This window comes from Nomascus leucogenys, chromosome 2 (genome assembly GCF_006542625.1).
Source record: "Nomascus leucogenys isolate Asia chromosome 2, Asia_NLE_v1, whole genome shotgun sequence".
Taxonomy (NCBI): Eukaryota; Metazoa; Chordata; class Mammalia; order Primates; family Hylobatidae; genus Nomascus; species Nomascus leucogenys.
In genome coordinates this window covers 63,841,815-63,856,078 of record NC_044382.1, presented here as the reverse complement: position 1 = coordinate 63,856,078, position 14,264 = coordinate 63,841,815, and the positions used below count along the sequence as shown (strand labels likewise).

Here is a 14,264-nt window from a genome sequence, read left to right as displayed (position 1 = left end):
AGCAGCTCTAAAAATCTCATATTAGGAATTCAGCCATCATTTCCAGTGACTGAGCCTTTCTGGTTCTCTCCCAATGCAAGATAAGTAATATCTGAAAAGGCACGCTGTTCTGGGCAGTGGGTGTCAGGGATGAGGACGGGAAAGAGAGGCACCAGCTCACCAGCTAAGTCACAGTTCTTGTCCCAATATGCAACCTCCAGCAGGCCACCTTAATCTTTCAACCTTAACTGAATTGTGTGTATACTTTGTACTGTATGTGCAAAACTACACAAACCTTGTAAACTGCAGGTCCTTCCCAAGTACCTCATTTCCAACATTATTTTGATAGCCTTGAAGAAAACTGTTCTAGAAATTGAAGTTACCATGAATAGTAAAACCCAGCACCCAGAGATTCTGCCCTGCCAAACAAATAGGAGGTGGGGGTAGGAGTGTGGATGGTCACAAAAAAGTCTCATCATAAGGAACTAATAACAAATATATATATATACAGAGAGAATATTTTAACATTTATTGGAATGGAAAAATCTTTCAACCAAAAGATCAATGTTCTCCATGCTTGGTGTTGGCTTTGAAGTAAAGGTTCTGTGGCACTGCAGCGGGGTGGAATGGGTTAAACAGAAGGAAAAGAAAACCAGCAAGGGGGGCTAAGAGATGAAAGGCAACCTGGGGACACCAATGCAAAACCAAGGCCTTCTTCAACAGTCTATGAGAAAACTTGAAAAAACAAAAAAAAAAAAACAAAAAAAACCCTAAATGATGAATATCCTTACACCTAAACACCACATCTTAATGCTTACAAAATGGAAGAGTTGGCTGTCCCCAACCCAGAGATTAGTATGGGGTATCACATTACTCTGAATGACTCCAAAAAGCCAAAAGGACCTTGATAAAAACAATACAGATGACTTGTTGAGCAAATGAAAAGGAACTCCAATTCAATGTAAAGCTTCTTCTGCCTCTGATTCACTACGTTTACCACATTACCCTTGCCAAGTCATTCTTCCCTCTACTTTTAAAAGCAAATGATAATTTTAAAGAAGAAAGAAAAGGGATAGAGGAGAGTAATTTAAGAAAGCAAGATCCCTGAGATCACCTCAGGGTCTGTTTAGTACCTCACGCCATCCCTCCTTTGGGAGAACACTTAAGGGCAGCCCTGATTCATTACAAATGATTAAATTTAGTTCTATTCTGTCTGCCTAACGGGCCAAAGAAGTATGTAATATGTTTTTAAAGGATCGAAACAAAAATAGTTCTGCTAAAGAAATAAACTGTTTTGGTACTTAAATCCTTCAAATAACCAGGAACAAAAGCCCAAACTAGTTGCCCCAAACATTCTAATTTGTGTAACAAGCCTATTCAAAATGGTCCAGATCACCAGGAGCGTGGTGGCTCACACTTGTAATCCTGGCACTCTGGGAGACCAAGGTGGGAGGACTGCTTGAGGCCAGGAGTTTGAGACCAGCCTGGGCAACACAGCAAAACCTTGCCTCTACTGAAAAATATATAAATTTTTTTAAAAAGAAAAAACAATTCAGGTAACTTGAAATGTTCATTTTTAAGGTGACGAAATAGATGCTAAAAAGACTCACCTTCATTGTGATCTAACCAGTCAATCTCAGCCACATTAACTAAGAGAAATGTCGTAAGACAAAGCCACAACCCCTCATGTCACATCCCCCAGCCAAACATGCCCCTGCTTTATTAGGACGCAATTTCTTAAAATAATTCTTCCTGTTTTTACATGTAATCAGTCATATGAATTTAAAAAATAAATGCAACACATTTAGCACTTGTTCGAGGCATGTGGGAAATCAGAAAAATGAGGGAGCTCTGAACCCTAAACTCGAAGAGCTTTTAGAATCTGCAAGAGATAGAACATGGTAAGCAATTTAACAGAAGGCCAAGCAGGCTACTATGAGAGTAATGATAGAGAAAAAAAAACAAATTTAGGGTCACTTAAACATTTCTCTATTCAAAACAGCACTGTCACACACATCTTAAGTTATCAAACAAAAAATAAAGTATTATTTACTATTTCTCAAACTCTTTAAATAAAAGTCTATTTATTTTTTTTTCTGACAGTCTCACTCTGTTGCCCAAACTAAACCACAATGGTGCAATCTCCGCTCACTGCAACCTTGGCCTTCCAGGTTCAAGTTATTCTCCTGTATCAGCCTCTCAAGTAGCTGGGATTACAGGTGTGAGCTACCACACTAATTTTTGTATTTTTTTGTAGAGACATGGTTTCACCATGCTGCCCGGGCTGGTCTCAAACTCCTGGGCTCAAGTGATCCATCTGCCTCGGCCTCCCAAAGTACTGGGATTACAGGCATGAGCCACTGCGCCCAGCCTAAATAAGTCTTTGAATTCAAATAAGGTATAAAAAATGTGTATCTTTAATTTATCCAAAAAAAGGTAAAAGTCTCTTACAATCCCATCACCCATAGAACAACCACTTCCCATTTTAATTTAAACGAAGATTTGAAAATTAACATGGCTAAGCAGGAAAAAAAAAGCTTAAGTATACTGATACTAAAAAGGGAATTTATGTAAAAAGGAGATAAGCTGTTTTGAACTTTGTAACCAAAGCTACAAAGGATTGAAAGCAATCCTTATTTTAAGATTATAAACAAAGTTTTTTAAAACACCTTAATGATTATTAATAACTATTCCATGTCTATTTATAGAAAAATGCCTTAATTATAATGATTATATGTTAATTACAAATACTGACCGGGCACAGTAGCTCACACCTATAATCCCAGCACTTTGGGAGGCCAAGGTGGGGGGATTGCTTGAACTCGGCAGTTCAAGACCAGCCTGGCCAACACAGTGAAACCCCATCTCTACAAAAGATACAAAAATTAGCCGGGTGGGGTGGTGTACACCTGTAGTCCCAGCTACTGAGGAGGCTGAGGTGGGAGGATCTCTTGAGCCCGGGAGGTCAAGGCTGCAGGGAACCGTGACTGCACCACTGCACTGCTCCAGCCTGGGCAACAGAGTGAGGCCTTGTCTCAAATAAATAAATAAATAATATTGTGTCATACATATAACTTCTCAACTTCAGTTAACAAAGGCTTGAAAAATTGTAAATACAATTGAGCAACCCTAATGCAAAAATCCAAAATCTGAAATGCTCCAAAATCCAAAACTTTCTGAGCACCAACATGGCGCCACAAGTGGAAAATTCCACACCTGACCTCATGTGACTAGTCGCAGTCAAAATGCAGACTTACAACAGTTTACGCAGTGTCCCTAATGGAAAAATGAAACTACCTTCAGGGTATGTGTATGAATGAGATGTATATGAAACAGAGGAATTTCATGTTTACATTTGGGTCCCATCCCCAAAATATTTCATTATGTATATGCAAATATTCCAAAATCCAGGAAAAAAAATCCCAAATCCAAAACTTCGGTCCTAAGCATTTTGGATAAAGTATTCTCAACCTATACTGAAAGAAACATAACTGGAGCATTCCTCATTTAAAAGCAAATCCCACTGGCTCATGTCTATAATCCCAGTACTTTGGAAGGCCAAGGTGGGTGGGTTGCTTGAGTCCAGGAGTTCTAGACCAGACTGAGCAACATGGCGAAACCCCATCTCTACTAAAAACACAAAAAATGTAGCCAGACGCGGTGGTGTGTGCCTGTAGTCCCAGCTACTCGGGAGGCTAAGGTGGGAGAATCACCCTAGACACAGGGAGGTCGAGGCTGCAATGAGCCCAAATCACACCACTGTACTCTAGCCTGGGCAATCGGAGTGAGACTTTGATTCAAAAAAAAAAAAAAAACTGCTTAAAAAAGTAAACTAAAATAAATAAAATAAATCCCTGAATCAGGCGCAGTGGAACATGCCTGTAATCCCCGCACTCTGGGAGGCGGACGAGGGAGAATCACGAGGTCAGGAGTTCGAGACCAGCCTGACCAACATGGTGCAACCCCATCTCTACTAAAAATACAAAAATTAGCCAGGGGTGGTAGTGCTCTCCTGTAATCCCAGCTACTCAGGAGGCTGAGGCAGGAGAATCACTTGAACCCGGGAGGCGTAGGTTGCAGTGAGCCAAGTTCGTGCCACTGCACTCCAGCCTAGGTGACAGAGTGAGGCTCTATCTCAAAAAAAAAAAAAAAAAAAAATGCCGGGCACGGTGGCTCACGCCTGTAATCCCAGCACTTTGGGAGGCCGAGAAGGGTGGATCATGAGGTCAGGAGATCGAGACCATCCTGGCTAACTCAGTCAAACTTCATCTCTACTAAAAATACAAAAAATTAGCCAGGCACGTGGTGGGCGCCTGTAGTCCCAGCTACTCGGGAGGCTGAGGCAGGAGAACGGAGTGAACCCGGGAGGCGGAGCTTGCAGTGAACCGAGATCGTGCCACTGCACTCCAGCCTGGGCGACAGAGCAAGACTCCGTCTCAAAAAAAAGAAATATGTGCACATACATGTTTGTATAATATGTAGGTGTGAATTGTCAAGGACTTGATCAATTTGGGTGTTTCTTAAGTCTCCTACTTAACAACAGTACTTACTACAAGAATTTGATAATTGCCATTTCTGGAAGAAAGAAGCAGGTAACAGAGAGAGAGAGATCTACTTTTCACTGCATGTCACTTCTGTATCCTTTAACTTTTTTTTTTTTTTTAATTTTAGACAGAGTCTCACTCTGTCGCCCAGGCTGGGCTGCAGTGGTGGGTTCTTGGCTCACTGCAACTTCCACCTCCCAGTTTCAAGCGATTCTCCTGCCTTAGCTTCCCAAGTAGCTGGGATTACAGGCACCTGCCACCATGCCTGGCTAATTTTTGTATTTTTAGTAGAGACGGGTTTCACCATGTTGGCCAGGCTGGTCTCAATCTCCTGACCTCAGGTGTTCCTCCCGCCTCGGCCTCCCAAAGTGCTGAGATTACAGGCGTGAGCCACCATGCCGGGCCTGTACCCCTTAACTTTTGTACCCTGAGCATGCATTATCTATTTTTAAAAATTTTTTTAAAGTTTAGAATCTACTAAACTAACCTGACTAGTTCTGCAATTCCACATTATTTTTCTCACCATATGATGACAAGCTGATGAGTAACAAACCAAAACAAGTTCTCCTGTTACAGCACAATATTTCAACTATGGCCAGGCGTGGTGGCTCATGCCTGTAATCTCAGCACTTTGGGAGGCCAAGGTGGGTGGATCACCTGAGGTCAGCAGTTCAAGACCAGCCTGGCCAACATGGTGAAATCCCGTCTCTACTAAAAATACAAAAAATTAGCTGGGCATGGTGGCACACGCCTGTAATCTCAGCTACTTGGGTGGCTGAGGCAGGAGAATTACTTGAACCCAGGAGGCAGAGATTGCAGTGAGCCGAGATCGTGCCATTGCACTCCAGCCTGGGCGACAGAGAAAGACTCTGTCTCAAAAAAAAAAAAAAAAAAAAAAAATTCAACTATATTAAAACACTTCAGAATGTTTCTCATAGCTATAGTGCTGTTCAAGTCATTTTTTTAAAAACTCACCAAATGCCTTTTTTTTTCCAGTCTACACAAAATAAAAACAAGTTTTACTTGTCCCCATTCAGAGTGTAGCAGGTCAGGCAGCAGCGATCCCAGCAACCCTGACTTACTCAAGGCTCAAAGTTAATTCCCTTCACTCCAAGGCCAGGCAGGAAAATGTCCCTTCCAGAATGGTTCTACTCTTCTACTGGAGAAAACAGAAACTAAATTATAAAATAGTTAGGCCTGCCTGGGAGAAAGAGAGGAAGGTGCATTTATCACCATGTAACCCTACAGGTGTTTTTGACCCTGTAAAATGTTGGCTACCAACAGGGGCTTATTTATGAGCTTGCAAAGACATGGGATTAAACTACCAGGAACCTATTCCAAGACACGGTCAATCTGGATATTTCTTAGACTCCTGTCTACACCAGCACCACTCCCCTGCACCCCCTGCCATTTGGTGGTTTCCTCCCTTTAAGGACAATTCATGTATTGTTACCTCTCTGCAGGCTCCCAGAGACAAACACATAATACAAACATGCACACACTCCCCTCATCACATAGATGATGACTGTGTTCCTCCTTTAACAAGACTAGGGAAATAGACGAGAGTTCGCATGCAAAGCATACCTAGGAGGTGATCAAATAGCAGTCCCCTTCTCCCTCACCGGGAAGGCATTCCTTTTATTTTTAATTTATCTAGGCTCACATCCAATTATTCACAAGTTTAGTCTTTTTTCCTTCAGCTGCCCCAACATTTCTGGAGCTAACATTTTTCCCTCATATACCTTGAAATAGTCAACTCATAAAGACTAAAACCTAGGAAGTCACTTTCAGCTCTTAAGTTTTTTTTTTTTTTTTTTTTTTTTGAGACTAGGGTCTCACTCGGGCCCAAACTGCAGTGCAGTGGCACAATCATAGCTCACTATAACCTTGAGCTTCTGGGTTCAAGCAATCCTCCTGCCTCAGCCTCCCAAGCAGCTAGGACTACAGCACAGGCCACTACACTTAATTTGCATAATTAAGTCAGAACCTTGACAGTAGTTTTGCATTTCTATTTCTCCATTTACGTGTCTTGCTCTTAGAATTTTAGAAGCAGGTATTTTATATTTTTAAAGGGTTGTGAAAGAAATTAAGGAAGTGCAGAGCCTAAAATATTCACCATCTGAGAGCACTTTAGAGAAAAATTGGCTGACTCCTATTCCTATTTTCACATAATTATAATGGTGACTAATTTTTTTTTTTTTTTTTTTTTTTTTTTGTAGAGCAGGGGGTCTATGTTGCCCAGACTCCTGGGCAGCTCCTGGGCAACTCCTGGCCTCAAGCAATCCTCCCACCTCCTGCCTCAGCCTCCGCCTCTCAAACTGCTGAGACTGCCAGTGTGAGCCACTGAAGCCAGCCCTTAAGTTTTATAATATGAAAGTAGGCTCTTTAAAATAGGAGTCAGCCAATTTTTCTCTAACGTGCTCTCAGACAGTGAATATTTTAGGCTCTGCAACTTCCTTAATTTATTTGTTTTACAACCCTTTAAAAATATAAAAACCATTCTTAGCTGTTAAGACAAAAACAGCCCTAGTCAAATAGGCCACGAGTTTGCCAATCCCTGTTCTAAATGGTCAATTCACTTTTACCCACTTTTGTTTGTGGTCATTTTTCCCCTTGAGAGTTCTATTTAAATGATATTATTTGCATAATTAAGTCAGAACCTTGACATTAGTTTCATATTTCTATTTCTCCATTCACATATCTTGCTCTTAGAATTTTAGACGCAGATATTTAAGAAAGCAGAAAAGGGAACTAATAAAGGTAATGAGTAAGAATTAAAAAATGAAAAAGCCAAAACACCTGAACAATCCAAAACCATGCTAGAATGGACCAAGAGGTAGCTGAATGGAAGCGTTATCTGAGTAATGTAAAATAGCCCAGAAATGAGTAACAAAATAAAAACTCATCTGAAATGAAACTTTAGGATGGAAGTTTTAGAAAGACAAGGGGAAACAAATGCTCAGGTCAAATCCACATATTTGTTAGTGTAAAAATCCTGAAGTCTCCTCCCAAATCCGTTCTCAATGTCATGCCTGAGGGCCACCTGGAGAGGCCTCCTTGGGAGGAGGAAGTTTCAGGTCACTAGATCTCCCATCCTCTTTCCACTCTACATAAATCTATCTTCCACACTGCTCCCAGACTATCTTCTAAAAGAAATCATGACAGCATCCCCACTCCTCCATGCCCCACCCCACTCCAAGCCCCATCAATGGCTTCTCTCACTCCACAAAATACTGTCCACACTTGGTAGAGCAAGCAAGGTCAAGGTTACATGACATCATACTCTAGCCTCTTCCTAGGTCAGTTTTTCAACCACTGGTGTTCCTCAAATCACCTAGGGCATTCATTAAAATGAAGATTCCAAGGCTCCACCCTTCTCTCTGAAATGGATCCCCAGGGAAACTACATTTTACAAGTACCCCAGATGACCACATACCAGGCTGCCAGAGGTCCACACTTTGAGAAAGAAACCTTCAAGGGGGCTGCTCACCTCCTCCTCTCACAGCAGAGCCACCTGCCCCACCTCCTTCACCCCCAGTGTCCTCTTCACCTTCTCAACCTCCCTCTTAAATCAGAAGATTCAACAGATTTTTATTTAACAGCCCAGCCTCCGGACCACCCTGCCTGTGCCTAGCACTGTCCTCCCCATGCCAGACTGAGCTCCACATGCAGGTTTCTCTATCTGGAATACCCATTGCTGCTGGTTGAGACCCTTCCCACCTTCCAAGCTGGTTCAAACACCACCTTCCATGAACCCTTCCCTGGGCACAATTCCTTTCTTTTTCCTCCGAACTCTGCTGCACTTATCTATTATCCCCTATAAAATTTTGCCATATTACTGAGGGTAGGGGAAAGTATTGTTTACAGATATGCCCTCCAGAGTGCCCAAAATAACACCTTCGAAAGGTTTTAAATTGTGTTAGTTCATTAAAAACCTTCTGTGATGCTATCAGACCGATATTATTCTAAACTGTGTTCTACAAAGATAAGTTTTAGGAATTACACTACGTTAAACAATATCTAGCAGGACTTGCACTGGCAGAAGGATCAGTCTTTGTTTTGTCTTGCTTGGCCTTGGCAGGCAGTGTTTGTGAAAAAGTTGAATCTGAATTCAATAGAACTAGGGGAGGGCGCAAGGAGGATCAGGTTGACAAAGGCACCACCACATAGGGTATTCACTCAACAATCTTAATCTGTCCCACCACTGGGGAAGGCTTTTGAGACTGTCACTTCTACTCAGCTGCTAAAGCAGCAACTACATATACACTGAGTGATGAGACAAACAGTGAGCACATGGAGGGCCTGAGAAACCAAAGCAGGCCAAAGTAAACACGTGGAAACCCCAGAGGAAAAGATGGAAGAAAAACAGCACTAGGATCAACTGAGAAATGAAAATATCATCAGCAGAGAGTAAGAAGTGATAAACTTGCCAGAGGTAAGACCTCTACTGAAAATGCTGGAAGAAAAGGAAATTTCCTAAAAAGTAATCATCATCACAGAAAAATCAACGGCTTTTATGTAATGTTTTCTGAAGAGGTATTAACCTTAGAATCTGAACATGGCTTTTATCAAAAGAAAGTCCTGCGGGGGGAAATCCATTAAACAATACCAGTGTTGTTATATAAATAAAATAAGGGTTCCTTCTCAAAGGCTTATTTATATCTTAGACTTAAAAAATATCAAAGACTACATTATAATCTTAACATATGGCAAAAACACTCTCCATATCACTTTACCTGCTAACTCAAATGCAAAAACAGATTTGAAATTAAGCAAGAGATGTGAGTTGAGTTCTTTCGCTTCTCCCTTCTTTAGGACTGTTAAGTTCAGCTTTACACAGCAGTAGACAAACAGGAACTTCACCCTTCACTGCCTTCTACTAAACTCTCCATCAGAAGGACCAGGAGACTTAATCTACAGCCCATAGAGTCCATAAATCCCACTGCTTCCTGATGAAGCACAGTGGGACTAATTATAACAAATGAGTTGCATATCATCCTATCAACTTGGAATATTAATCTCTCAGTCATTTACAGCCTACTTTCTACCCCAAATGGGAACCTGCAAGGAGACAAGATCCAAGAAGCCATATTAAATCCAAGTGAGACTTTAAATCCTGGAGAAACTTTTCTGATCACTGCGGGATTTACTTAAGTATTCAAGGCCAAGGTGAAAGCAAAATTCTCTAGCCAAAATACCGTTGATCTGCTCAGTCTGAAATAGTCTGTTCTAATGAACGAAACCAGCATGTATGCCTTATCAATGCTGCTTATCTCGCAGGGGCAGACAACCTGGAAACTGTGTTAGAATAGATCCTCAAATAAGAAACATTCAGTTAAAATGATGGGCTGCCTCTTGACACTGCGAATGTTTTGCTGCATTCAGACATCAAAGGAAAACTGTCATGAATCATCAAGTAAAGGCAGCAGAAAAGGAAGCACAGTTTGTCTGGTGTTTGTTTCATTAAACAGCTCCCAAAGGGGACAATCGAATACTAAGCGGCAAAAAAGTTGTGGGAGACAGCCTCTCTCCAACGGGAATGTCCAAAGACATCCGAGTGCCGAAAATTCCCCCATACTCAACGTCTGAATTCTCCCCTCTGCCCTCTCCTCTTCATCGAAAGAAAACCCGCTAACAATCCCATGCTTGACCAAGTGGGAAAAGCTTTCAACTTCCCTCCACTTCGTCCAACCCTCAGGATAACTTACTCCCAGATCCCGACCTCCCCTTTAACCTGCCCTCTGAGATCTTCTAGTTTCTCCCGAGGGTCCCTCAGAAAACCCAGCTCCTTCCTCCCCACTGCCCCTTAACCCCTTCCCCTGTCCCGGTCCCCGTCCGCGCCCCAGCGCAGACCCTCACCCGCCGCCTTCCCGACCCCCTTCCCGGAGCCCCCAACGCTGCCCTGCCCCTCGGGGCCTCCTCCTCGCAACCCCACGCGATGTTCCTCCCGCCCACGGCCCCCTCCCCCTCCCCCTCCCCGCGCCTCACCATTCTCCCTCGGCAGCGCTCCCGCGGGCAAGGCAGCGCCCCCCAGGCGCTCGCCCTCGGGGATCCCTGGCGGAGAGGCCCCTTGGCCCACCACGCCCCCGCGGATAAAGGGTGACGCAGCGGACCCCCGCCCCTGCCCCGCGGGCCCGGCCGCCTCGCTCACCCACACGAAGAGGCTGTCTGAGAGCAGGTACTGGGCCACGTCGCGGGCCCGGGGTACCCCGGCGCTCGGCCGGGCGGGCACCGGCGGCTCAGGCTGCAGCGAGGCCGTTAGCTGGTCCGGCTCACCGGGGCTGGCCTCGGGCTGGCTGAGCGCGCGGTAGGCGCTAATGATGGTGCCCAGCAGCGCCAGGCCGCTGAGGCCCGTGTAGGTGCGGAGGCTGGGCCAGGGGAAGCGCTCGAGGAAGAGCAGCGGCATGGCGGCAGCGGCGACCTCTGGCCCCCAGGCTTCCCCGCGCTGCGACCGGGCCTCTGCGGCGGCCTCGCGAACGGCGCCCACGGGCTCTGGCGTCGCTGCCGCTGCCGCCGCCGCCGCCGCGCCGGGCCGGGCCGGGCCGCTCCTAGCTGTTGGCGCCGCTCCGCCCCGCGCTGCTCCCGCTGCTGCCCCTGCCGGCGCGGAAGAGCCTCGGCGGGCTCGGGGCAGGCCGCCGCCCCCAGCGGGACGCTGGCGGGACGGGCGCAGGGGCGCGGCTTTCGTCCCCCGCCCCCAGCGGTCACGCCGCCGCCTAGCGGGCGTAGGCCGGGGCCTCAGGCCCCGGGGGCCGGCACCCAGCATCATCCGCCGCCCGCACCACGGCTCGGCTGGGCCCGCGGACACAGAGGGCACCTGCTTCGGCCGCGGCGCAGGCGTCACTCGGGCCCGCAGGCGCTGACAGGCGGGCAGGGCCTGAGGGCGCGGGGGACCCTGGCCACCAGGCCGCCGGCCACTTGCCCCCCTCCACCCCATTAACCCTCTGAAGAGGTTACCCCGAGCACTCCTAGGGGCCGAGCAGCTTCCCTGGTGCCCGAAACCCCAGAAGAAAGAATATTAAGTCTTTCAAAAGTTTCTGCTGTTTGCTAGTAGCCTCCAGCAGAAACTAAAAAATGAACCTGATTTAGCGGGAAATAAAAATGTGTTCCCTCATACACCAGAAGTGAGAATGTCAAATGGTGCAGCTGTCTTGGAAAATAATCTGTCCTTTTCTTAAAGTCAAACAAGAGTGACCATTTGACCCAGTAATTCCACTCCTCTGAGAAAAGTGGAAACATACCTCCACACAAAACTTGTACACAAATGTTGATAACATTCTAACAACCAAAAGTTGGGAACAACGCTAATGTCCGTCAAGCGATGAGTGGATAAATGTGATATATCCATAAAATGTACTATTCGGCCATAAAAATGAACTACTGATACATGCTACAATACAGACGAACCTTAAACACGTGCTAAGTCAAAGAAGACAGCCACAAAAGTCCACGTGTTGTGTGATTCCATTGATATGAAATGTCCACAATAGGCAAGTACATATAGACACAGAAAGTTGATTAATGGTTGCTTAGGGATGGGAGTAAGAGGGGAGTAGGGGGTGATAAAGGGTGCAGGTTTCTTTTAATAGACAGGGTCTGTGGCCCAGGCTAGAGTACAGTGGCATGAGCATGGCTCACTGCATCCTCCACCTCCTAGGCTCAAGAAATCTTCCTGCTTCAGTCTCTCCGGTAGCTGGGATTACAGGCATATGCCACCACACCTGGCTAATTTTTAATTTTTGGTAGAGACAGCGTCTTGCTATATTGTCCAGACCAGTCTGTGGCTCCTGAGCTCAAGTGATCCTCCCACCTTGGCTTCACAAAGTGCAGGGATTACAGGCCTGAGTCACTGGCTGGGATAGGCTTGTTTTCAAAGTGATGAAAATGTAAAATTGAGGTGATGATTGCACAACTCTGAATTGAAAAATCATTGTACACTTTTAAATAGTTCTATCTCAGTATGTGAATTGTATCTCAATAAGCTGTTACCAAAGGAAAAAAATGTTACCTTGGGAGTTTTATTCCTTTTGCATCCCCAGGGCCTGTAATAGTTCTCAGCCCAGAGTAGGTGCTCTGTAAATATTTGTAGGATTTTCCAAACTTTCTAAAGAAAAGGACCAAATTATCTTTCAAGGTCTTTTTTCATGCCTAATATTCTAAAAGTCTATTAACTAGAAAACAAAAGATCTCTCAGGCTTACCATTCCACTTTGGAAATTTTAGAAACATCTTGTTAAAGGGTCTTTGACGAACTTTTGGCTTTACTGGGACAGGGAGCGAGGCCTTACCTTTGCGCAAGTGCATTTTTTAATACAAGGTCTATATGAATACTAGACTTGAATTCACTTTGGTTCTCTTTCCACAGCCATGCAATTAAAATGCTAAACGTTAAACTTTATCAGTAAAATAAAGGAAAGCTTTATTTTGAAAAAATATTGTAATTTTCCAGGGAAGTGTTCTACTTTACAGGTCAAGATCTGAGCCACCATAACTTTTAAACCACTAACTGGCAATCTTTATTCAATCCTAGCCACAGTAGTTCTAAACTATCACAAACCAAATTTGTCCTGTCACCGTTAGAAACAGGCTGCTGTTAACAGATCTGCCCTTTTTAAACTTTTAGAAGCTTGAACTTTCTGAAACTTCACATGAATGGGGGAAGTTAACCCAAAAGAACGTAAATGGTTTGTGTTTGGATCTTTTACTAGAATTAGTAATTTTTCTACCATTACTTTTTCCTTTCCCACTCCAAGACACACTCCAAGAAGGTACTTTGCACACCCTTGTTCTCAAGGAAGGACGTTTTGGCAAAAACCAAACAAGCCTTCTTAACCAATACTTCTAGTTCTTGGTAACTGCATCTTACTCCATGAGAGGATCAGGGCAGGAGGCAGGACCCAAAAGGGATGAACGCTTAATGTGCCTGGGGAGACTAGATCAACAGACAGGCTACCTGTCAGCTGTGTCCCAAGCCCCAAGTGTGGCAGACAGGTGACAGCATCAGACTTTGAGAGGCTGGTCCTGTTTGGACAAGAATCAATAGAGTCCATAATGAAAGCTAGAGGTCCCCCGTCATCACAACCTTGATTTCAGAATACCACTATGCCTTCTAGATTTGAGACTTCAAATAGGTCCTTCATTTCCATTATGATTGATAGACTGAATTTCCTCCCATCTTTGTGGGATAGTGGTTCTGACTTGGTTTGATTTAAAGGGAATAAAATAATTATTTCAGACAAATCAGTTTGTGTGGAGTAAGATTCATACCTAGATACAATGCTATTTTCATTTTTAAAATATCTGAAGTCCTTTCATATTCATGACCTCATTCACCATCATGTGAGACAGGTTGGGTGGCTTTGTTGTTGCTTAAGATTCTCAGAATCCTAGAAGCTGAACTTCACTATCTAATCCAGTAGCTTTAAATGTATTCCCATGGCATGCTAGTGTTTCATCAGCTGGACCAATGTTCCACAGCTAAATCTAGCAGAGAGAAAAATAACCAACTCTTTTAAGTTTTTAGAGGAAAAACTAAATTAATGGATATATTTCTATTTGTAGCTTTTCTTTCATTTATTTTTCATAGATCTTTGGTGCCTGCTACAAAATACGCAAGTAGTAAAGTTTTCAGAAAAACCTTTCAATTTCTATCAGGTTTCATTCACACTTCTGTTCAGATATAAAGGCTGAAAAGGCTATAGTTTTATCAGACACACACATATTCCCGTATTTTGGGTAAACTTTC

General features: G+C 44.2%; 1 protein-coding gene across 2 annotated transcripts in view; it reads right to left on the bottom strand.

Annotated features, from left to right (window-relative positions):
* AMFR (autocrine motility factor receptor) overlaps positions 1–11,273 on the bottom strand; it is a 65,316-nt gene extending 54,043 nt beyond the window's left edge. Inside the window, exon 1 of one of the 2 annotated variants that reach the window (XM_030796863.1) lies at positions 10,675–11,273. In XM_030796863.1, coding sequence (XP_030652723.1) covers positions 10,675–10,929 — 255 coding nt within the window. In that variant the 5' untranslated portion in view covers positions 10,930–11,273. The remainder of the gene's footprint in view (positions 1–10,674) is intronic. The other variant, XM_012504822.2, reaches the window with a different exon arrangement.
* Between the last annotated feature and the right edge of the window lie 2,991 nt (positions 11,274–14,264).